At 42.7% G+C, this 26,115-nt stretch overlaps 2 protein-coding genes across 2 annotated transcripts; both read right to left on the minus strand.

Annotated features, from left to right (window-relative positions):
* Window positions 1-20,293, minus strand: lrsam1 (leucine rich repeat and sterile alpha motif containing 1). The gene is made up of 25 exons (XM_071465598.1): window positions 20,022-20,293; window positions 18,394-18,581; window positions 18,189-18,245; window positions 17,050-17,094; window positions 16,822-16,899; window positions 16,552-16,620; window positions 16,372-16,456; window positions 16,168-16,289; window positions 15,980-16,070; window positions 14,644-14,753; window positions 14,488-14,517; window positions 12,793-12,915; window positions 10,439-10,578; window positions 10,271-10,315; window positions 9,389-9,459; window positions 7,573-7,672; window positions 7,318-7,405; window positions 7,127-7,201; window positions 5,962-6,042; window positions 5,603-5,698; window positions 3,707-3,805; window positions 3,488-3,619; window positions 2,030-2,096; window positions 1,463-1,668; window positions 1-717 (listed from the first exon to the last, which is right to left on the minus strand). Exons 2-25 carry the CDS (start codon window positions 18,463-18,465, stop codon window positions 595-597), a joined length of 2,205 nt encoding a protein of 734 aa, XP_071321699.1. The 5' UTR covers window positions 18,466-18,581; window positions 20,022-20,293; the 3' UTR covers window positions 1-594.
* Window positions 20,294-21,453: 1,160 nt separating this feature from the next.
* cdk9 (cyclin-dependent kinase 9 (CDC2-related kinase)) lies at window positions 21,454-25,914 on the minus strand. The gene is made up of 8 exons (XM_071466593.1): window positions 25,706-25,914; window positions 25,468-25,581; window positions 24,107-24,188; window positions 23,050-23,140; window positions 22,656-22,822; window positions 22,367-22,538; window positions 21,905-22,053; window positions 21,454-21,825 (listed from the first exon to the last, which is right to left on the minus strand). The coding sequence occupies exons 1-8, from the start codon at window positions 25,744-25,746 to the stop codon at window positions 21,460-21,462; spliced, it is 1,182 nt and encodes a 393-aa protein (XP_071322694.1). The 5' UTR covers window positions 25,747-25,914; the 3' UTR covers window positions 21,454-21,459.
* Window positions 25,915-26,115: the final 201 nt, after the last annotated feature.

The raw sequence follows: 26,115 nt of genomic DNA on the forward strand, positions 1-26,115 counted from the left end.
TTGAGCTGTCTTAATTGGTTTTAATCATTCGCACCAATTAACAGTAGATAAATGATCAGTGAGTACAGAGAGACGGGATGGAGAAGTGACAGTGACAAGCTGTGAAATGCATTGAACAGCATCAACAAGAAATTGCATTAGTGATGTAGCGACAACAGGCAATGGTAACAGCAAGCAAAGTGTTGACTTGCATGAATGTTGGACAGGTGTTACTTTGGTCGGCAACAGAGACAAATAAGAAATTTTCAGAGAAAGGCACATCAGTTGAGAAGGTCCTGAGCCGGCGAGTGGTGTGATGTTGGCTCTTAATATATAATACAAATAAAAATTCTACAATTAAAAAAGTACAACAAAATACAACACGCCTGGATGCAAGTGACAACCAAAAACACAACACCATTAAAATAATGTTCTATCTTAAATTTATATACATGACAGAAGTGTTAGTAGTGTTGAGCTGGTACAGGGAAGTCTGCCTGCTCTTCAAATTCCAGCTACAAACCTTTCGTACATGTTATAAGTTTAGCTCACAGCAGCTTTATGAACATGCATAAATACAGAGGCAGTCTGTGCAGGACAGCGGTCCGGCTGGCTCTAGCCGTGGAAGAGGCGGATGCGCTGGGAGATGGTGGCGCGGCACAGAGGGCAGTTCTGCAGAGCGTCGCTGCAGATCTGACAGCAGCACACGTGACCACAGGGCAGGAAGATGACCTGAGACTGGAGAGAGGGAGTCACACGTCATGAATACCGGTAATGATTTATTACAGTGTTTTCAGGAGTAATAAGTAGTAAGTTTTTTCCTGGAGTAATTGATACCTGGTACTTGTGAAGAGTTTAGAGTGTGGTGTCTGTTTTTAGACTTTAACCGTGTGTTTGCTCTTAACAGGAGTTTTTTTTTTGGGTATTTGTAAGGCTTCATTTATAGGACAGTGATGAGAGACAGGAAGTGGGACAGAGCGAGTAGGGGAACGACATGCAGCAGAGAGTCCAGCCAGCTGGGAGTTGAACTGGGGACTCGCTGCGTTTTACTTTTTAAACAAAAACACTGTGGCCCCCCCCATCAGACTAAACTGTAATGTTGCCATGCAGTTTTTACATTTTGGCAAATTGGCCCGTTTAACAGTAATGATGAAATCCCATCAGCAGGTCAGTGTATCCATGGGTGTACAGACATCGACCTCTGGTTGCTCTGATACTGACAAAATCCCTCAAGTTCTTTAGTTATGAAGAGAATTGTTCTGTGATTTGGTGAACAGGGTTATGGGCTCTATCTACAAACAACAGTTTGGCCGGCTGCTGTCTGTGTTGCTGAAAATAAATGAAGTTTATTTATATAGTGTACAATCTGTATTTAGGTCTGTTATACACCAGGGACATCTCAGTCCTGGTGTAAAGTCCAGGCACCACAGCCCTGGACCAGACATGTTAGCCTCACTCTGCTGAGACTGAAGGTTTTTCTTACCCCGGTCTCCATACAGACCACACACTCAGAGCTCCCTGGTCCCTCCACAGGGCTGGGGGCTGAGGGGGTGACAGGGGTCCCTGGGGTGAGCGGTGGGCTGGGCATCTGAGCAGTCGATGTACTGGGAAGAAATGGAGGAGAGGAAGGAGGCGGAGCCGTGGGGGTGACTTCTGCTTCCTTCTCCTGCTCGACGTCCTCACAGGCTCCTGGTGAAGGACACGACCAGTGGACAGTGTGACTCAGGTGGGAAGAAGCTGGTTTGCAGACGTTGCTGATTGACTGATACATTGTCAGGCCGACAGCAGATAAATCACTATCAACATTTATAACAGCTGATAAGAAAAAAAGCCATTCAAGTAATGGAAAACCAAACATTTTATTACCAGAGAGCAGTGTGACTACACTTTTGCTAACACATCAATCCCACTGAGTTCTCATGTCACCTGCCTGCTCTGAGTTTACATGGATTTGTGAAACACTCACCAGCACAGTTCTGGTTGGAGCCGTGGGCGCTGATGAGAGGGTTAATTGTCTAATATATAATGATGCAGGATGTGTGTGATGTACCTTGAGGTTGGTGTCCCTGAGCCCAGGTCAGCAGAGCTCTCTGGATTCCCACTTCATTAATGCCGAGCTGAAAACACAGGACTGTGGATTATTCTGTGTATTCATTAAAACTGAAACCTGCAACACTGACTCAGTCCCCCTCTGAGTGTATATGGGAAACTTGCAGCTGCTTATCCACACATAAGTGGACACATTATCATCCACTCCGAGTGTTTCTGTCCAACATTCATTCTCCTTTAGTTCAGTTCTGCTCTTCACCAACTCCAACTTTATTTATCCGTGAGGAACTTCATTTGCATACAAGCGTCAAACACAACACAGTCGGGAAAACGGAAAACACAGAGTGGTACACAAACAGGCGCAGCTTGGCTACAGTACAATAGTTTAAAGTGGTAACAGTGCTTAAAATAGTCCATAGATAAGTAGTCGTAGGTGAGTGGGGTCAGTGAGGTTAGGGTTAGGGTTAGGGTTAGGGTTAGTGAGGCTTGACGTGGCACTGCTTGGTCCTGAATGTGAGTGACTTGTCCCTGTGGCCTGAAGGTGGATGTGTGTGTTGGTTGTGTAGTGTGTGTAGTATCTCAGGCTGATGGTCCGATTCAGTTGATGAGTTTGTAAACTTGTAGCATTTTCCCCTCGGTTCAGTTTGATTTCACACAGAGAAAAAATTCAAGTGAACCTAAACACATCACTGCAAACCCTCCTCTTATTGTCTGGCAGGAGCAGGAACGTAAACACAGGAAGAAGGTCCTGCACTCTGGACTGTGACATCTTGGAAATGACATTTCTTCTAATGTATCTGAGCAGTTTAGCTACGTATTATCCAACATCGTCATGATGCTGCACAGATTCTGACTCAGTAAAGACGCGCCGCTGTGAGATGTTTGAGAAGGATGGAGCTGATGCCGAGGATGTGCGATGACACGCTAACATCATGTCTAACCATCCAGCTCCAACCTCTAAGTTCACCTGCCAGTGGGATCGGCTCGAGTTCAGAACTCTGTCACACCAAAAACAAACTGCTCCACAGTTCCTGTGGGACCAGACCAAGACCACCTCCTTGAAAGGATCTCAGTGCGACTGTTTTGGTCTTTTGGACCTGTGTGCGATTACTGTTTTCACAATCTCACCAAGGGGGGAAACGAACCAGGGTTCGATTTAACCAGACTAAAAAGCACAGGTGTGAAAGCATCTTAGAAAACATATGAACAGACAAAACACAAAGTCAGAAAACATCAATTTGACAATACATGATGCAAGTTCTCAAAACACAACTAAATACACAAACGCCCTGCAAACACTACACATTAGTGTTTCCAGGCGACACAGAAAAGTGATGAACCTCACTGGGATGCACTTTCACTGATGTATTATAATCTGTGTATTATAATATTTGCAGTGTGTTTGTGTATTTAGTTGTGTTGTGAGTATTTGCAGCACAGATGACACTGAGTCACGAACCTTCCTGAGGTCAGCGGAGCTCATGTGGCGAAGGGCCTCGGCCGTCACTCGATGATGAGCCAGGATGGGCAGGTAGTGCTGAGCCGACAGTTTACTCAGCAGGCTGACCAACTCCTTCTCAATGTCCGCCTCCTGCAGTCACATCACTGTTTTAGAAGAGCACACTCAATCTCCAGATGTGTGTGTGTGTGTATGTGTGTGTCCTGCTCTGCTCCATACCTGCACGCGCAGCGACACGGGCTTGGCGTCCAGCAGCCTCTGATACTGGATCATCCAGTAGTTCTGCTGGTTGGACTCAGACTTCCGCTCGATCTCAGCCTGGAAACACACAATCGTTTCTGCTCATCTCAAACCAGAATGACAGAGACAACATGGCAGATAAACGCTTCGCTAACAGATGTGTGCAGATGTCAACACGACGAGCCGATGGAGGGAAGAGGAGGCGACGACGCTGTGAGAGGAGAGACGCTGCCCTGACCTCTGACTTAGTGAAGCTGATTCTCTGAAACAGACTAATCGAGACCAGGAGAAAGACCTGAGACCACTTCCTGTTTGATTTTCAGCTCGGTCTCTGGCCCGACCAATGGTGACTTCACACTCAGTCTGCTGCTTTAACTTGACAGCTTCTGTCTGAGTCATCCTCAAATTATTTCCCCACAAAATGTATAAAAGTGGCTGAAAATTCATCAAATAAAGGTGTATTACTGCCATGCCAGAAAAAGAAGGGATCGGTGTCACCTTGTAACGTGAAAAGTTTGTTATAACGAGACGTTCACATGTTATGTTGCAAAGAGGTTCTATTTTCTTTACACATTTATTTAAATGGCAGTTTACAACTGATTATAAACACTGACTGTACAACACAATCACATCAAGACACATTACAACCAGAGGATTTACAGCAGGGACACTTTCTGACTGACTCATGTTGCAGGAGTTAATCATGTTGTTGCATCTCTCCAGACTTGACTGTTTCTCCTCCTGCATGTCTGGATGTTTAAATGAATAACATCAGAGCAGACTCGCTCTCTGCACAGCTGCATCCTCACTCACACGATCTGATCTCGTGGCTTACTTTTTCTTTTAGCAGAAAATTAGCTGGATTAAATTTATTTGCAGTTTGCAACTAAAATGTTTGTTTTTCTTTGACGATTTGAAGATGAGACTAAAATGACCAGAGTCTTATACCCAGCACACACTAGAAGACTTAAGACTGACACCCTCTCACATCTGAAGACTATGTGTCATCACTCACAGAGTTTTTAGTCTCACACTATAAGATTTATTACTATAAGATTTAAGACTGGGGATCTTGCAGGGTCACTATTTACAAGACTTTGAGATTATTTCCCATCATGCTCCTGGTGGAAATTTACAGGAAGAAAATGACTGTTTCCAAACTTTTTCTTGCTCTTTGAAATTCTATATTATCATTATTATTATTATTATTATCATTATCATCATCATCATCATCATCATCATCATTATTATTATTATTTTTATATAAAGTTAACAAATCAGCACTATAATTACAGTGATTTGACTGTTTGGACTTTGTATTTATGATTTCCTGTTTTAATTTGAAATGATTTTCAAATTAAAACAGGTTATTCTTGCCTCACACCAAACCACTCATATTCTAGCGCCTCCCTGGAGTTACCTCTCCGCTCACTACCAACTCAGTTTGCTGCTTCCTGTTTGCTGCTGGAGAAATTGTCATTAACGTCAGCGAAACCAACACTGAAAACTTGCAATAATATTAAACATGTTTGATTTTATCGGAACACCAAGAGGCAAAAAAGATGATCAACAAATGATCCAGATGACGAGGTGAGTTTGACTGAAAATGACTGAAACTAATATTGCCTTTTTATCTGAGTATTGAGACTAAATCAAGAAAATCTGACAAAATGAACACAATAGAAAACTTTTTAGAAAGAACATTAGTGAAGTCATTAGTGTTAGAAAGCAGTGCCACATCTGTAGTAGTGCATCTCCCAGTGCCTCAAAAGCTTCACAGTCATTTAACCCATGGTTCTGTATAGTGGTCCTGATGTGAGGATGTGTAACCCACCGGGGACCGCTGAGTCCTGGTCACTGCAGCCGTTCACTCACCAGAATCTGCCGCAGCTCCTGCTCCCTCTGGTCCCTCTGCTTCAGCAGCTGCTGCAACAAATCACTCAGAGCAGTGCGCTGGTCCACAAGAACCTCCTGCTCACTCAGCACACACCATCACACGAGGCAGAGTCACAACACACACTCATTAGTAAATACTGTCGAAAGGCCCAAAACACGACACTGGCCTGCCTCTGATATGATTCATGTAATAATAATTACTATTACTACTACTACTTTTGATGTTGCCATGGAGCAATGACAGGGAAGTAACCAAAAGAAATTATATGGTAATAAACAGGAAAATAAACTAAATGTGTCAATGTGGGAAAAGAAAGGAAGAAGGTGGTGATACCCACCTGCAGGTTCTCAGCATTAAGATTGCGTCTTTTAATCTCCAGTTTAGTCAGCTGCATTAATTCACCCTCAATGAGCTTGATCTGGGGACAGTGGAGAAGGAAAAAAAAGGTAGCAGGGAGAAAGGACGTGCTGCTGATGAACAGGATAAGAGCACGGATGATGAAATGATATATCTGGATTCAATATTAAGCAGGGTTTTATGGGTTCACATCTGTGCATTGTAACTTATGAGAATGAGTAAAACAGCAGTTCATGGGTTCTGACCCTAAATCACCCAAAATTAAATCCACGAGCAGCAACCAGCGGGATTAAGGCCGGACAAAGCCACGTCTCCAGTGAGTTTAGTCAGGATTGCTCCAAGTCAGCCTCAGTTATGAACAAATATATGACAGGCCACGCCCACTTGCACCAATCAGTTAATATGGCACTTCAGATTTTGGTTAATAATTTCCCAAAGAACAAGTGCACCAACTTTAATGAGATTCTGTCCAGGTTTTCAGGTACACGTTTCTGGTATTTGTGGTGCCCCCTATGGGTCAGGCTCAATCTGCTCTCTGGTAGGCCTGTTCCCAACCACAGCCTGAAGATATCAACAATGACTGGACAAATAGTTCATTAGGTATGAGTTATGGTATTCACTCAGCCCGCCCTTTGCCATGTTTTTCCACCAATAACAAAAATCTTACTGAGGCTGTAAAACAAATTTGGTGTTGATTAGGTGAAAATCCCAGAGGTTATGTACATTTTACTGTTTTTCAGTCAACAGGACTCACCCTATGGTGGGGGCAGCCTTTCAAACTGCTGACTGCCAATCATTGCACCACCATCAGGCTGACTGTGATCATATTATTTGTGAAGCATTTGCACAACATTTTTAGTTATGGTGCCGGTTTTCATGTCTCTAGCTCGTTCCAGAGGACAGGTTCTAACATGAACAAGCTATTCTAAATAGCTTTCTACCTTCAACATTATAATTAAAGACTGTCACAGTTTAAAGAGTCATGTAACATGAGCCACACGGAAACACAAAGTAGAACATGAAATATGATGCTGAACAAAAGCTAAACCAGGATGTCTTGCAAACCATGAGAGCATGTTGAAGTTGTTTAGCTAGCCTTAGACCACCCCACTCATCTCCACTCATCTCCACCCATCTGCACAGACCTGGTTGCGGATGTAACCGTGCACGGCATCCTTCTGCAGCTGCAGAGCCTGGAACGCTGCTTTCTGCATCTCCTCCTGCAGAGAACAGTCAGAGGACAGGGGACTGAGCCTGGTGCTGAAACCAGGCGACGGTCACTGATTCACACTGAGTGAGATTTCTCCACCCAGAGACACAGTCCGGCACCACCTACCTCCTGCAGGATGTGGGCTATGGCTTTAGATTTGTCCAGAGCTTGGAGGGACAGCATCTTATCAAACTTCCTGTCCAGATTCTCTATACTGTTACAGAACAAGGGAAGAGCAAACACAGCAACATGTTTCTCAAAGCTTTGTCAGGTCCACAGTGCAATTTTCCAATCTCTCTGCTCAGATCTGGTGTGTGTGTGTGTGTGTGTGTGTGTGTGTGTGTGTGTGTGTGTGTGTGTGTGTGTGTGTGCATGTTTAACCTCCTGTAGGCCTCAGAGACCAGGCTGCGTCTGCGACTGTCACTGGCTTCCTGGAGGAGGCTCATGGCACAGCTGTCTGACAGCATCTTCTGCATGGCCGCTTCAAACGCACACAGAGGGGAGAGAACACAAGGTCAGTCCACAAGCAGGAAGACCAAGAATGAAAAGATTAAATCAAAAGCAGAGTTTGAGCCATGCTGGATTTTTAAGTGCAAATACCAATATCAATATTCAATTAAAAAATGATTTAATCTGAACATTAATGCCCCTAATAAATCAGATTTATACATATCTAGTGATACAGCTTTGGAAATCTTCTTCTCAGGATTATTTAAATGTTGTGTATTTCAAGTTCTTGAAAATAAATACATAAATAAATGAATAAATGTAACTTTTTCTTTATTCTTTTGCTAGTGTTTACAAATGGATCAGCAGCACTGTCCATGTTTGGGTTTGTGAAAAATAAAACATCAGCTGAACTGTTGAGAAATACTTGATGCGTGAATGTCAGCACACTCTGGCTTTTCACATCAAACCAATGACACTGAGAAGAAAGAGCGGCAGAGATCAAAGGTCAGTCAGGTCCGTCCTGGACAGAGAACACACGGTGGATTCAGGAAGTCTTCAGACCCCTTCACTTCGTTCATGTCTTGTTATGTTGCAGCCTGATATTGAAATAGTTTACAGTCATGTTTACCCTCATAGATCTACCATAAATATCCCATAATGAGTTACAGCACTGAATAATGGCCAGATCTTATGATGTCACAGTGAAGTTGACCTTTGACCATTTGGATATAAAATGTCATCACTTCATTTTATCCTTATAGACATTTGACTTAAATTGTGACATAATTTGTGTTTGAATTTGTGAGTTTTGGCCAAAACTGTCTCTCACAGTGACCTTTGACCTTTGACCACCAAATTCTAACCAGTTCGTCTTGGAGTCCAAGTGAATGTTTGTGATGAATCTAAACAAATTTCTTCAAGGTGGTTTTGAGCTATCACATTTATGTGGCCAAAAATGTGTTTTGTGAGGTCAATGACCTTGATCTTTGACCTCTGACCACCACCTTCAGTCCAAATGAATGTTTGTGCCAAATTAGAATAAGTTCCCTCAAGGTGTTACTGAGATATCACGTTCATGAGCCTGGGACAGATGACAACCTGAAAACATAAAGCCTCTGTCTCTGACCGCCGCTGCACTGTGGCATAAAAACTAGAAAATTTAAACAATTTTAGCACAAAACTGCAACATAACATTAAAAAAATACATGAAAGTGGTGTGAATACTCTTTGAATGGACTGTTCACTCAGATCAGTTTCAGATGTTGATTGAACAGCTGCAGTTTGTGGAACTGGTGAAATAGTGTTTGTATTATTTTGTCCACCCCGTTTATATCAGTAAACAGAAACAGGTAAACAGAAACACAGCACCACAAACTACATTCTCCAACCTTATCAGTTTCATTACTAAGTGAACATTACAAACCTCATGAAGAATGTATAGCAGGTACACTGCATTAGTTTGTAATTAACGACTGAGTGTTTGGAGAAATCAAATATGAGAAGAAGAGATATCCCTACAAGACCCCAGCAAATCTCTAACTACAAAGACGTCTTTGTGTGTGTGTGAGAGAGAGAGAGAGAGAGAGAGAGAGAGAGAGAGAGAGAGAGAGAGAGAGAGAGAGAGAGAGAGAGAGAGAGAGAGAGAGAGAGAGAGAGAGAGAGAGAGAGAGAGAGAGAGAGAGGACAAACTAATTTAACAACGGCTCAAAACATCTTCAGTTTCAGTTCCACCAGTCGACCTGCTTACCTGCCACCTCCCGTTTCCTCAGTGAACTGGCTTCTTCCTGTGTGATAGCGGTCAGATGCTCCATACGGATCCTGTGGGGGAAGTCAACAACATTTTTATAGTGACAGTTTGCTGACTTTCACAGAAACAGATTCAGACATTCAGGATTTCATACGTCATAGAACCCAAGGAAACAATCCTGTCAACTTGTGGGGACGGGGGCGGGGCTAAATACACCTGAAACCTTGTCAGTACAGAAAGCCAGACTTAGCATTAGCACACCCACTAACACTTTGTCAGCCACTGCCAGTTACAAGCTAACAAACAACATAAACAAGTAAAAGATGCTAACTACGCTAACTGTTCTGAGCTGTCTGCTGGTCGCTGATTCTGGTCTCAACAGGCTCCTCATCTGAGTCTGGGTCTGACTGAGGCTCAAACATGAGGCTGAGTCTCTGATGTTTCCTCCTCTAACCATCTTCATACTCTCTGCTCTTTCACCTGGACACCTGGAGCCAGCAGGTGGTGGGCGGGGCCAAGGCCTGATCCAGGTTTCTCAATGAGGAAGTCAGAGTAGATGAGCTTCAGACTCAGTTTTTGATTTCTTTTCTCACTTTTGTGGGAAAACCATGTTAAACAAAATATTAATCATATATACATTGTTTAAAACATGTCTGGACAGAAACTGTAATATTTAGTGTACTGCTGTGTCAAAGCTTCTCTACTAGTGTTTTTTCCTTCCCCTGTAAAGCACTTAGTGCATCTTGCATGGAAAGTGCTCTATAAATAGGCTCAGTCTGGTAAGTGGAAAACAAGTGAATGATTGCAGCCATTAGTTGGAGTGCCTCATATCTCTGTGCTGTAACAGTGCTGGATGTTTCCATCAGTTATCGGCCCACTCACCGATCTTCCTCCATGGCTTGAAGAAACTCTGTGCTCTTCTTCTGCCTGGAAAGATGTAAACACACTGCGGTTAGCAGAGACACATCTGATACATAGCATTCACCATGTGCCAGAGATCCACACTCCCTCTCCTTACAACAGAATACAGCCCATCCATGCAGGTCCTACCGCTTGCTGTCCATCAGCATGTTGCTGATTCGGCTACTGATGTTGTCTTCAGCCTGCCTGACTTTCTCCAGCACCAGCAGCCTCCCGGCCTCCTGAGCCCTCTGCTGCTGGCTGACCCCCTGCTCCAGACGCTCCTGCTCCTACGTGTCACACAGATTATTCACACTAACGTAGCAGAAATCAACACAGACACAGAAAACATTTTCAAAATAAGCAGATTAGAAAAACTGCTGGAGAGTAGTTTAGTTTAGCTGTAATGAAAACTGTATAATGAACACAATAATGACGAGGTTTTTCAAGATGGTGGCTTGAAGGAGTTGTGTTCAAGAGAGCTGGTGCGCCCTTACAATACACAACACTCCACAAACTTTTAGAACATTATATCCAACAAGCCTACAGTCTGACAACATGTGACACAGGAAACACTGAGTACAGACACGTTGGCCGCTGTTCCACTTTAACTGCTGGCCATGTTACCTGGTGACAGGTCATTTTCACCATAGCAGGTCTGTGTGTCTGTGAAGTGTGGCAAGATATTGAACCTCGCCAAAATAAAACTAAACATCATCACTTAATGTAAAATGCACATCTGTGATAATATCAGTGTACAGAAAATAACACTAAACTTGCTGGACATAAATAAATGAAGCCGCCTGTGACTGGATTCAAACTGCTGTGCTGTAACAAGATAATTATCGAGCAAACGTCTTCTTCGTTACGGCCCTGAAGGAGATTTTAATTACCCAATGATGGACAATTCTCCTCCTGGCAAGTTGTCTCTCTCACCTCAGATTGTTACTGCCCTTTGTAAAGACCAGGATAATGTGGATGTTTAGAGGGCTCAGCATTTGGTAGATGAAGAGTATACCTTTTTCTCTAAAGCCCATAGATATATACAAGGATAAACTATTTCTTTGTTCCAAAAATATCACTACAGTCAGTTACCTCCAGCTCTACAGGGAATATAGTCAGGTCTGACAATGCTGCTGTCTTCATTCAATACAACCTCAGGGGCCTGGCTACTCACACTACCTTAACCCTTCCACCCTGACAGATCAGAAATCCACATCTTACTTCACAGGAATTTAAATCATTTGATTATCTATTGATTCAACATCTACAGATGACCCATCACTGCTGTAGGAAACATCCAAAGCCTTTTTTAAGAGGTCCTTATTACATCCTATATGTCCAATAAGAGGCATAGACAAGCAGAACAAAGGGAGATCTTAGAATCCAAACTTCAACAGGCTGAAAAAGTTACGTTAGAAAACTTGCATGAAAGCTTAAAGAAATCTCTGCACTCCGCTCTGCTTTAGACTCTCTTTTAATGAAGATGCAGAGGGTAAAAAAAAAGATTTGCCAAACAAAAAAAATATACAAATATGGGGTCAATGCAGGGAAATATTGGGTATATCTGACAAAGAATAAGGCAGACTCACAAATTATCTCCTCAATTACAGATACAAAGGGTAAGCACTGGTAATATCACCTCCTGCCCACACTGTTCCAAACGCAAAATAGAGGCAGGCAGTCTCAGCCGTTGCTTCTGGTCTTGCATGAAAATACAGCAGTTTTTGCAGAGTATAGGGGGTGAAATGAATAAGATACGCTACTATTTATCACTACAGAGTGTGACCCACTATGCATGTTACTTCAAATACCTCTATCACTGATAAATACAAAGGGAAACTTTACAGATATATTCTGTTGAACCAGACAACTAGATAAGCTCCATCCAAAACGTATTAGAATGAAGTCATACTTGAATGTGTATCATTGGATTATTTGACATGCTGATACATTGCAAAGAAAATGTAGTTCATAGAATATGGGAGCCTTTTATGCTTTATATCTATTTAGATATCTCTGCTATTTTACAGGGGGATTCATGAAGCATAGACTTGAGCAATACCTGTCTCTATTATATTAGCTATTTGTTATTTTCACTTTCGCTTTATGTAAATCCTGAGTCTCTTGCCTGTTTGAATATAAATGTGAGCTGAGATCTCCTGTTTTGTTGTCTATCTTTCTTATTTTTATTGCTATTGTTGTTGATGTTTGTTGCTTCAACACAATCATAATGTCTTTTTAAAAAATAAACATATTAAAAAATAAAATAAAATAATGAATAGAACTCCTGCTTTGTGGTTGGCTGCCTCCGCCGACCGGCAAAGTTACAGGAAATACAGTCACAGACTCCTTCCTGAGTTACAGCACTGAATAATGGCCAGAGATGTTTTTGCAGAACATTATGATGTCACAGTGAAGTTGACCTTTGACCCTTTGAATATAAAATGTCATCCTTATAGACATTTGAGTCAAGGCCAGGAGGAGGTGAGCGTGCAGCGTACCTGTCGGACAGAGTTGAGGATGTTTTCCTTGCGGAAGCTGTTGCTGAGCAGAAGCTGGGTGTGCTCCTTTTGTCTTTCCTCCAGGTGCCGCTCAAAGGCCAGTTTCTCCTCCTGCTTCTGTTGCTGGAGGATGAAGAAGCAGACCAGAGTGTCTACTTACTGCATATACACCCGTATCCACCCCCAAAGACCTTTAAGCTTTGCTACAACCCTGAGCTACAGCTGCTTAAAAGACAGTTTCAGCCTGCAAAATCAAAGCTCTCTGTCAACTTTAAGTTTGAGTTCATTGTGGATGAAGTCACGTTGAAATGACGCATTAGCCACTGGCTAATCGGAGCCATTTGGTAGCACCTCATCTCTGTCATCGAGTGCACCCATGTCTGCCACCACCACCCTCTGCTTCGGTCAGTGCTTCAGCCCGTTTTGCAAGTTGCTGTTTTGTTTTAGCCTGTTACCTCCCCCCTGACCTTTCTCTCCTCCTCCGTCCGCTCTGCCTCCAGCCCCCCAGCTCCTCATCATCTGCCTCCCTCATTCTCCCCGCTCTTCAGCTTAAGCCTCCACCGTCTCATCTGCTATCTCCCAACCCTGCTCTGCTGGTCCACCCTCATCCAGAACTTTTCTGTGCTTGTGTCTGAAATCACTCCCTCATTCACTCCTCCCTTCTCACACCTTCCGACAAAACTCTGGCTCATGTTCTCCGTTCATTCTTTCAGCACAAGAACAATGCATGATGGTACATACTGTACTGATTGGTTAGTGACCATCAGTTGTAAGCTACTTTTTTCACAATGCACTGTGGGATACTGTGAACCCACTGTATCGGGTGTAATAATTCCCACTATACATTCGGACAGTGATAGACTGTAGTGGACTATAGAGGGAGTAGTGAGTGATTTCGGACACAGCCAGAGTTCAGAGCCCCCACTCAAACCTGCACGACTTAAGGCTGATACCTGGCACTTTAATGTAGTATCCAACACTTTCACAGAGCCTGAAAAAATTTATAACTGTCCATACTTGTGGTCTGGACTATTCTGAGTAACCAATAAGACCTACAAACACCGCCTCACGGTTGTATCCCTCCGCCAACCAGCAAAGCAGCACAGTCTGTCATTCACTCTCAACATGGATATAAGTAGATTCTGTATTTGAACATTATGACTAAATGTGGGACTGTCAGTTGGATATTGTAATATTAAAATAAAATAATCAGATGGGCCAGATATTACTGTTTGGGCCACCAGTTTGCCAACCACTGCTTTACACTCTCTCTGAATCGTGAAAATATTTTTTCTTTTCCTCTGAAGGAGGTTTAGGCCGACAACCTTTATACAAGCAGGACTCTGAAATGGCAGAAATGGGACTGAGTGAGTTTAGGTCTCAACATCAAGTCTGACCAGAAACAATGTCTTTTGATTTGTAAACCCACCTTAATATAATTAAACACAGAGTGATGTCACAGCCGGTGTTCTCCGTCAAAGACTGTGACATCACTGGCTTAGTCTGAAACTAGAGAGCAGGAGGACTGATCAAAACAATGAGCTGAATAACGCTTAAAAGCTCAGTAGAGCTCAAAAGTATTGATTAGTGCTGCTTTAACTACAAGCAGGGCTCTTCTCTCCAAAAATAACGTATTCAGAAACCTGACCCCCACATCTGGAGGGAAATCTGACAGCTGTGTCGGCAGTCACACACCTTTCTCTTGGCGTAGTCATTGAATTTGTCCTGCAACAGAAAGAGAGGAAAGGTTAACTGAGAGTCTGACAGCAGACAGTAAAGCAGCTCCACACAGAGTGAGCTGGACACATCTATCTGTCTCTACAGCTGCACAGGGTCTGGTGTGTCAGTTACCTGCCAGGCTTGCTCCATGCCATCCCAACAGTCAAAGCTCTGTTTGCCACAGTCGTTCTCCAGCACAGGCAGGAGATACTGGGATGGGGGGCAGTACTCCAACCCCAGCTCTGAAAACCACATCAACCAAGAAATCCACTGTAAGTCTCTCAACCAGGACTGAAGTCCACAAAGCTGGGGGACAGGTCTAATGATTGAATCTGATTTAAGCCCTAATTCTTGTTGGTGCAGCATTGTGGGAGGTGAGAGAATGAAAATCACCAGAGTTAACGTTCTGCGCTATTCACATAACGTTGGTATACAGGCCTGTGTTTACATTGTACAGCCAAAGCTTAGTCAGGTGCGTCATTTTCCCCACACAAAACTGATCAGGAATCATTAAGGGAATTGATAAAGAATTGGACCAAAACCCAGAATCAATAATCCTCTTAAACCCAACCAGTCGAGGCAAGATTGAATAATGGCCTTGGTATCAATAAAATCTTATAAACTCCTGTCCCTGGTCCTAACAACGTGCTCAGTGATAGGATGTTTCCCTGACAACAAGAGGTTGACATTTATGACTTTTAGTAAATCTCTCAATAAAACTCTGGCTCACCAACAAACATAAACAAAGTTTTAGATCTCAACAACATAGACGTCTCATTTTTTTAAAGATCAAAATCCAAACGTTATTTCCACAGAATGACGACAGTGTCGTAAAATACCATTTCTTGCAATGTTAAGGAACAGCGTGAATTCATGGATCCACGCTGCATTAACTGGATCAGTTCTGGATCATGCTCTTTGCCTCCACAAAGTTTGATGACATTGGGTTCAGAACCTTTTGTGTCATTTCCTATGAATCTGAGAGTTCTTCTCTGAGTTTTACTGTACTGATGCAGCTGTTTAATCAGACCCAGTAGTCACGTTTGATCTGTTGGACTCTGAACTGATTTGTACATAAACGTCCTTCAAATGTTCATATGAACTGACTTCAGCACCAGTAGCTGTGCTCAACACATATGAAAAAAATGAATATCCTTGAAGTGCATTGATGCAGCTCAGCCCCAGTCATATGAAACTATGTGAAACCCTCTGGATACACAGGAAACCTGAACCACTTGGCTCTGTGCATGTTCATAATTTGGAGAAAAAGGATTTTCACCGAGCAGCAGAAATATCTTTGTACTGCAAATCTACCTGGTGATTATGAGTCCTGCGATAAATATCTACAGGGGAAATCATTTTAAGCCAATAAGCACACAGAAACTGGTGGCAGACTATGAGAGTGAGTGTGTGTGTGTGTGTGTGTGTGTGTAAGAGGTGCTGTCGGTAGCACAAAGTGAACACTCACTGCTGCACAGGAAGCGTTGGATGCTCTCTGTGCCCTCCATACACACAGACGCAGGTGGGTAGGTCATCGTGGCAGCATCAAGGGTGAAGCTCTGTCACAGCACACACACACACACACGTATGTATAACAATGTGTAACCATATCTACATCTTAGTTTTCCTGTAAATTAACCTTTAAAGGAAACACACCTCCAGGGTGCGGATGTTGGCCAGAGATTTGGGGAGCTGGACGATGTTGTTATCACTCACGTCCAGGGTGCGGAGGCTGCTCAGACAGCTGACTGATGACGGCAGCTCACTCAGACAGTTACCTGTTGTACACACAGTGACATAACCAGTGTCATTTGACTTGAACACGTCCTCTCCCATGTGAGCAAGCAGTTTGTATCGTACCCTTCAGATTGAGTGTCTGCAGAAGCCGCAGATCCCCAAAGGAGTCTGGCAGGGTCTTTAACCGGTTCCTCTCCACATTCAGAATCTGACAGGACAGAAAATGGACACAAGTAGATGATAAGCAGTTTTCATTTACACTCCCTCCCACTGTGCCATGAGTTGAGTTCATAATGGTTTTACCTGCAGAGACGTCAGCTTTCCAATGTCCTCTGGGAGTGCGGTGAGCTTATTGTCATGCAGATCCAAAACCTGAGGGTCAGAGGTGTGGCTTCTATCAGACTTTTTTAACCTGATCTTTGATAAACCATCACCCATCTGTCATTATCCAATTGGATGCTTGCTCAAAGATTGACTAAAAAACAGGAGGACTCACTCCATGTCGCTTAGAGGTCAGAGTTAGAGTTTTAAAATCATACAACACTGTAATACGCTTTTCGTACATTACATTACCTTTAAGGTGATGAGGGCACTGATGTCACATCCTTTGGGCAGCACTGACCTCAGCTCATTGCTGTGGAGGATAAAGACCTGAAGGAGAGCAGCAGAGGACATGTCTGTCTGCTGAGTGTTCATGTGCTGACAGAGGGAGTTTTATAGGTACTGGTGCTTATTACAAACTAAATAAGAAATAAAAACCTTAACTAACTGTGTCTTTATAGCTCCATGATGCATTCTTACCTTCTTCTGGAGCACCTTGCAAATGGAAAAGGCACTTGAGGGAACCTGCGGGAGAACAGACCAAAGATGTCATCATCTGTACTTCTACCCACACACCAATAAATACAGAATTTATTAGAACACAGTGTAACACATGAAGGTAAATAATGGCTTAATGTGTCAGGTGTTGGGCCTCAGCACAGTCAAGATGGTGGATGAGACCGAACGTTCTTTTGTTCTGTCGACAAAGGAGGGCCACTGAACCCAGTTCCCCAGGATCCTTCACCTTTTCACATCTGGGTGTGAAACCCACCCATGGATTCAGTTTCCCGCCGCCACTGGTCACTGTGATGTCACCAGGACAACAAAACCCAGCTGTGCCTCCTTTCTCTTTCTCTCTTGTACGTCATGTTACATCATAACATGCAAGTATCAACAGGTTTTTTAAACACGGGTAAACGTGCTAAAAAAGACGAGTGACTCTTTTTACACTGCCAGTCGAGTTTGCCAGAGAGGACACACACAACTGCAGGGAGCAATTACAGAGAAAACACACACACACAGACGCAGACACAGGGGAGAAACGGGGTGAGCTGCTAGCTGCTGTGCAGGCTGGTGAAACAGATCCACTGCATCTCATCCCCGGGTTTATGCTCCTGTAAGTGATGCTTCTCTCATGGATGATTATTGATTTTAAGATACTAACTCCCTATAAAATGAGACAGAGAGGGAGAGAAAAATGAAAAAGAGAAAAAAAAGAGAGAGAGAGAGAGAGAGAGAGAGAGAGAGAGAGAGAAATGGAAAGCAAACACATAAAGTGAGAAAGACAGAGTGTGTGTGTGGACAGGGGGAAAGAGGTGAAACTGAAACTTGACCTGGGTCTTTTATTGGGTAGTAAAGCTCTTTGTAAGACACTTTGTCATGTGACAGTGGAAAAAGCACAAGTGTAAATAATAAAAGGAACAGTGGCAGCTGATGCTTCACAGCAGAATGGAGTCTTTGCAATGTGACAGCTGTGAACTCAACCTGCTCTACAATACAGTGAAGGATCTGTACTAGTACAGGTACAGGTACTGGTAACAGACTTATAGACTTCATTTCCCACAACTTCCCATCAGCAAAGCTTGCCTCACATGTGCCGGCAGTGACATCACACTCACCTCTGAGAGCTCGCAGTCTGAGATGTCCAGGATGTCGTCAGCACCTGCCTCCTTGGACTGAAGAACAAGGATGAGCAGTTATTGTTTAAACAGAAACTGTCTCTTTTACACAGAAAAGACACATGACGTTATGTTTAAAGAGACTTTTGATTAAGGGAGGAGTGACAGGAGGTCAGCTGGTGTGACATCAACATATTCTTCTCACCCGACATAGCTGATACTCCAGTCTTTTCTGGGCCTCATCACTGGGTTTCTTCTTTCTGAAGAACAGAGGCATTCTGGGTCTTGCTTGCCCTGCTGTCTCTCTGCCTGCTGGGTTTCACTCCCGCCCCTCCACAACACTCCAGAGGACTGATGGACAGGTTGGAAATCAGTGTCGACACTCCCTGCACACTGAGAAGTAAGACAACTGTGATATCAAGAACTAATCAGATGATGCAATATGACTTCTACCAACCCCAAATATCTGGCTCTTCAGCTACTCCTTAACCAGCTAGTCGCTAACTTTGTCTGTGGTTTGATGTTTGAGGCTGCATCACAGCTTTTTCACTGAAAACAGCTGCATGCTGCATCTGGAAACAAAGCTGATGAGACCAGAGATTGAAGTCTGGAAAACCAAGCCTATAAAAGGCTAAAAAACTCTGTAGAGCTGAAGGAAACTGTGGAGTCTGGGGATAATTTATGTTGGTTGGTTACTACAAGTGACACATTTACCATCACAATACACACACTCCCCCCTAATAGAAAGTTATTGCCAATTAATTTTGAGAGAGCAACTGCCAATGAGGCCGGCCGACCAATGGTGTAACTTCATGACTCACGTCGTCATGTGGCTTTCGACTGACCATGAGGTCTTGTAACCTGGTTTCTTTCTTGCTCCACTCATTCTTTACCATGTGGAGCCATGTTACATCAGACACAATCCAAACCAAGTTTAAGAAAACTGTGCTGTTTACAGGTCATTTTACAACCTTGTTCATACAATTAGTCTTAACTGGAAATCAGACGCTTATCAAATGTGTTGCAGTGATCAGGGAAAGTGACTTCTGTTTGAGTGGTCACAGGTGTACGCACTGGGATTGTACCTTGGGTTAGGGTTACCTTGGGGCCAATATTTTCAATATAGTCTATCTAACCTGTTTGTTTTTTGTTGTACATGAGATCAGATATCCTACAATCCATCTTCAAAATAAAAGAATTATTGTAATATGACACAGTTTTGTACTGTGGCCCAGACAGATCAACACAATGCAAAAGTCACAACACAAAGATAGGGGCATTTGTGTTATTGCTTTCACATTTATGTTGTGGCTTCATTTGCATTCATGCTATTGCTTTTGTATTTGTGCTTTGGCTTTTGCATTGTGTTGTTCTGAATCATGTCATGTTTTAGTGATGCTGCACAGGAAGCCAGTTGTGTCGTATACTGCATCTGTAAACAGCACAGCCCTGTGGGCGTGGGGATGGATATGGGCGGGGGTGGGGGGGATTACTGTAAATTACGTAGCTAATGTCACATATCATAACTACCACAGATGTTGCCAAAAGGTGATCAACCTAGCTACTCTTTGCAAAAGAAAACATCTGCTACCTATGCTAATCTTAATAGCAACAATACTATTAACTCGCTGTGTGTAGTTCGCTTCAGTGTCTCCCACCAGCGGAGGCTTAATGGCAGGATGGTAAGGTTAGCTTCCCAATGACAACTTCCACTCCTGGCTACGTTTAGCAAACATGAGCTAACAAAGGTGGCATGTAAATAACAAGACACAAACTACAACACAGAACCTCGGCAGGAGGTCGGGTTAAATGAACCACAGGTTTTATACTCACAGACGGTTTGTTGATGTTGTGTCACTGCTCCTCGATGCTCCGCTGGATGAAACTACTGAAGGGGGAGTTCCGATGTTCACTAACGTTAAACATTCACATCTACCGTCAGGTGCGGACTGGTCGAGTCAGTCGTCGGAAGCAGGAAGTCGAAAGTGTCTTCTAGCTTACATTCGTAGTTCATACAGATTAGGTAACTACAGCTATATTCCCGATATGAGCCATGTACAGATGATCACACTTCCATTTATTTATTTTTCCTCTTCTCCCCTCCTCTTCTTCTTCGTCTTCCTTTGCTGCCGCCGCTTCTTCTTCTTCTGATCAATTTCCGGCAGGCTGTAAGGTGAAGCGTAATGCTGCCCTCCACAGATGAAGGACTGCTGAACAAAGATTCCCACAGGTGCACATGTATCTTAAACAAGGAATCTATATATATATATATATATATATATATATATATATATATATATATAAATTCATCATATATGGCTTTGTCCTTGATTTACCTGAACTCAATCATTTTCGTTCATGTTTATTTTGCTCGAGTTTTACTTAAGTCCTGCATTGAAAACATTATTTGAGTATGTATTATCCACAAAATGTACTAAAACTGTGACTGTTTTATTATTTATCTGTTAAAGTATGAACAGCATTTTAATGTTGTAGCTGGTTGAGTTTGGAGGTTTAATCGATAATAATGTTGTTACTACTTCCAAATGTGAATTTGACATATTGGTCAGGCATCCTCCCACAATCTGAGTTATAACATGACATTTACCAACACCCTGATTTTAGAGCCCCATATTCTGAGGTATTTTAACATTACAGGTGGAACTGACAGGAAACCTAATTCTTAAACCTATTAGCAATAACATTTAAAAGTTGTCTATAGTGTTACTTTAGCATAAAAATACATCATGTCTCCAGGTCAACTATTATTTCCAGTCTTGACATTCATCTCTAAATATGTTTCCATCTCCAGCATCATTTAGTTGAAATAAGAAGAAATGGAAAATAGAGATACAAAGACAAACCTCAACATTTCCTTAACATTAGGCTACTGGGAAATAAAGTCCAGCAAACAATTTGGTGAAGAAAAAAAAAAAAAACAAGGGTTCTCACCTTTTATTCAAAAAGTCATATTTACACAAGCTTTGAAATTCAAAATGAACATTGTTTGTACACACACACACACACACACACACACACACACACACACACACACACACACACACACACACACACACACACACAAGACGACCTGATGTAGTTTACATTAAGGTTTAACAAAGCTAGCTGTTAAAATTAGCTCAACCTGCATGTCCTACAGTAAACTAAGCAAATCAATAAAAAAATAAAAAGCAGTGCTGATCAGATAATCTCTGCACTGAAGCATCTGAAAGGCAGCATTTGAAAAAAGGACCATAAACCTCTCCAACCACTAAAACACTCGATCAAATTCAGTCTGACTGGTGGTGGCTGGGTTTCTGTTCTGATTGGGCTGCTGCTGGGGCATGTGGCCTCTCCGTCTGGGCGGGGCCAGATATTCAAACATGGAGGTGTTGTGGGTGGAGAGCATGTTCTTCAGGTCTGATGGCATAGGGTCGGACCAGAAGAAGTCGTGGTTGAGCGCGTCATCACTGTCTATGCGCTGCGCCGGGTCAAGGACCAGGAGCTTGTCGATCAGGTCCAGAGCGTAGGGGTCTTTGACGTAGGCTTTGAGACGGTCCTTCACTTTCCTCTTCTGACCTTTAGGCAGCTCCATCTTCTGGTACAGCTCGTATTTCTTGTCCACACCAGGCCACACCTGATAAGAGGAAATAGTTCCAGATCCAGGACACCAGGAGAACTATGCAGCTTCAGTCAAAACTAATGTTAAATCTTACCTCTGCAGTTATGGAGCCACAAAGCTGGCTGATCAGAGTGAGCTGGTGCTGCTCTGTGTTGCCCTGCATAATGGGGCTTCTGGTCCACATCTCTGCCATGATGCAGCCTGCTCCCCACAGGTCAATGGGAGGGCCATAGTCTCGCTCACCTACCAAAAATAAATACAAAAAAATTCATAGATAATAGATAATGCAAACTTTCTTCCAGACCAGAGGTTTCCATCTTTTTCCAACTCACGGTCCACTTGAAAATAAAAAAAGTTGGTGGTCCACATCAACCTCGTAACAATGCAGAGGCCCAATAATACATTCTCAGAGCACTTTAATCAAACACTCAGGATTGAACTGAAAGCAGAGGAAGCTTTCCTTTTTATTCTCCAGCAATCAGATTTAAATACCAAATATTTGATGCATATCATATTTCTAACTTTGTGCGTACACAGATTCATGGTCGTCTCTTACCTAGCAGCAGCTCTGGAGGTCGGTACCAGAGTGTGACTACACGGTTGGTGTAGCGGTTGCCCTGGCTGTTCTTAGCCAGGCTGAAGGCTCGAGCCAAACCAAAGTCAGCCAGCTTCAGAACGCCGTCTCTGGTGATGAGCACGTTGGCAGCCTTCATGTCTCTGTGAAGGATCTGATCCAACAGAGGGCTGTGTCATGAACATGATCAATATCCTTACTTTTTTAAAGACTAGACTAAACCTTAAACAGCCTTAGGGTCAAACAATGGTCATTTGTGTTGATGCCTCACCTTATTTCTGTGGATGTAGTACAGTCCGTTAAGCAGCATCTGCATGACCTTCTTGATCTCTGCCAGGGTGAACTTTACATTGGCGTTACTCAGCAGCCCAGCCAGGTCGTGCTCACAGAAGTCAAACACCAGGTAGATGCTGCCTTTGTATCTGTTGAACTGAGTAGCTGTGAGAACAATGAGAGGAAAATGAAGAATGAAAAACATCCACACATCTACCAACAAACTAATGTTACACAACATTTGCTTCCTGCTTATACTCCATTCATCCCTACAATTTATTTATCTATACACAGCAGGGCAAACGAGTGATCTAAAATGTAATGGCAAAAACCTGGTAGAAGGCAGAAATCGATGGATATGGAAACTTTGGAAACTTGACCAACTGACCAACCTTTGGTTCTGCAGATCTCAATCAGATTGACCACATTCTCGTGTTTAAGCAGCTGCAGGATTTTGATTTCTCTCAATGCTGTGATTGGAAACTGAAACAGAAAAAGATGAGCAGAACTGTGAGTACAGGATGGATACAACAGCCTTTACTCTACTGTCACTGAAAAACATGAAGGCTGCAGGGTTTACAACAGGCTTTTCACTGCAAGGTCCGTTAATCAGTTGTACCCCTTTCAGACTGACAGTGAGCTGGGTTAAATCCACATAGGGGGTCTATCTGTATGGGTCAACAAGGTGATTCATGTGGGTCTACTGTCTGAAAGTGGTATCAGTCAAACTTCTTTTAACCAACAGCAACAGTGTGGCTGGTTTTGTGTATGTGGGCTTGTTTTATTATATTTGTGGGGTCTGAAAACCAGGAGCCCACTGTGCTTGTGGGATTCGACAGCTTCGTGGGGATTGAAATGCTGAACCTCACAAAGCTTGATTTTAGGGTTAAAATTAGGTCGTTGGGGGTAACTGTTGGATATGGCAATTCAGCTGTGATAATTAAGGTGAGGGGCAAGGGAGTACATTATGTCAGTGTCAGGTTCACAGGAATATAAGAAAACAAGAATGACACCTCCTGTAACAGTAACTACCACAGAGGTGGTTTGATTTCTTTGGCAGGTGTTTATATGATCCACCTGTCTGGACAGATTTTTAAACTTCACAGGTGTGTAGTTGAGAACAAAGTGTAAAAATGGGTGTGTTTTGACTGCACAGAAAAACAAAGTCTACACAGACAATAAACTGTACTGGACATGTACAATAAACTGTTTGGGTAATAATTTCATCTTTCACAGTTGTATTCTCTTCAAAATAAGTTTGCGCAACCTGGAGGTTTGTCTTGACTTCATATGGCTTCTTTTTACCAACAGTGCCCTGTTCCCAGATTTCCAGTTAACTTGGTGTGCATAATATCATCATCATCATCATCATCATCATCATCAATAGAAATGGAGGCCAAAAAAAAACAAACACACACACTGACTGGAAGAGTCTGAATGGTCACTTACTCCTTCTTTCTCATTTTCCATCAAAACCTTCTTCAGAGCGACCTTCTTCCCGGTCTGTCTGTGCTTTGCTTTGAACACCTCCCTGTCAAAGACAGAAGAGAGAATTTCATTCCAAGAGACAGCTACAGATAAAACACTGACTCTGGGGACAATTTGATTTTGAACAGTTACACACAGAATCTGTGATCTGCTGTAAAGTATAAATTACATTAGTAAATCATTTCTAGCTAAAACATTTATGTTTTGTCCACTTTTAATTATATAGTGAATACTATTGCAATTACATGTATACGTGTGAGCAAGTGACTTTCCTATGATGATTTGGAAATCAGAAAATGTTTCAACTTTTTCATTTCAACCTAAGTCCACATAAATTCTCCTTAACATCCTTTTCTTGACCTCATCAGCCGCAGCCCAGATGTTATAAACGCTGAGGCTACACCCACAATAACATTTTCATTTTAAAATAGTGTTTGAAAACAAAAGCGATCTCCATCCAGATGCCAGTTTTAGCTCCCTATTACAAATGATCTCCATTCATACCATCAGACCTGAAAACGCACATCACATGACCATTCATGAACACTGAGCATGTGCGAGCCGGTGTCTGCTCTGCAGCTGGCCGGGAGATTGTACAAACGAGGAACAGCAGAGGCAGCTGTAGCATGCAGAGTTTAACTGCACAACAGCGGCTAGCAAAGACAATAAGGGGGCTGTCTACTTCATCGTTTCCAAATGTCTGTTTCTCTTCTTCAGACTACAACGCAACCCCGAAGTTTTCTGACTAAAATGTTTCCAGAAGTCTCTGTTTCAGGGGCTTGCAAACTCCGGACTAATGTGGGCGCCAGGCGTGAATGTAGCAAAAGAGATGCGTTTACATACCAAGACATTATAGAGTGGATGTAGCCTGATTTAGAGGGGGGCCAACAGACCCTAGGATCGCCACTGATCGTTATGTAAAAAGCAATAAAAGCTTTTCAATGAGTCTCAGGTAAAAATAAACGCACACAACAGTGTCAACAGTGGCGAGGATACGAGCAGGTAAGCTAGCCCTGAGAGCTACTAGCACCTCTCCTGCAGTTACAGCCAGAAAAGGTGACAGTCAGCCCAAACAAGCAGTCAACCTGGTGGGCACCGTGAAAACCACAGTTTAATACATTCATCTATTAACCATAGAATAATCTAGACATCACCTATTTTAAAAAAAACTAAATTACACATGAAGCGTTAAAGAAAACACCCGGTGTTTGGCTGCCCTCCTGTAGGCCATTCTCCGTATAACAACCGTTACCTATTAGCACAGCTAACATTAGCATTCACACAGATATAAACACACATTCAAATGTTCGTGTACCACTCACCCAAAGGTCCCCTGTCCTATTTTGGCCATTTTTTCGTATTTGGAGAACTCGTCACAGAAAGGAAATTCAACTCCGTCGTAGTATTTCGACATTATGGCGGCCTCCCGGTCGGGCCTGGAGAGGAGACATTTCACTCAATATTAGGATATTTATGTTGAAACACGGGCTGTAAATACGTAATTAAACTAATGAAAATACAAATATTTTACAGGTGAAACTGGGAATGCTTTATTCTTACTTTTCAGCCCCGCCGGCGTTGCTTGTTCGGTCTCGCTGCATCCCTCTTCTCTGTCTGCACGATATAATGTTGCGTTTAAGTGCAACTCGGACTCCCACCGTTAAATAGTTAGGAATGGTTCCAAGAATTAATCAATTAAAGTAATATAAACAGTAACACGTGAAATTACAGATACCCATTTCACGTTAATGCAAAATGCTGGGTCACATCGGGTAACACATGGACATAACTGCATGACAATTTACCGATACCAACCTTTGATTGTTGTAAATCTGTTAATTAGGGCAGTACCAGAAGGCAGCAATATTGGTAAAATGATTTGAAAGCGACGCCTGGCGACTCGGAGTAGTATCACAAATGTGCGCATGTACTTATTTTGATTTTTTCAGTTAAAATTTTCGATTGAATTT

Source organism: Trachinotus anak, unplaced genomic scaffold (assembly GCF_046630095.1).
Source record: "Trachinotus anak isolate AG129_WGS33_773 ecotype Australia unplaced genomic scaffold, CSIRO_AGI_Tana_v1 ptg000028l, whole genome shotgun sequence".
Lineage (NCBI taxonomy): Eukaryota > Metazoa > Chordata > Actinopteri > Carangiformes > Carangidae > Trachinotus > Trachinotus anak.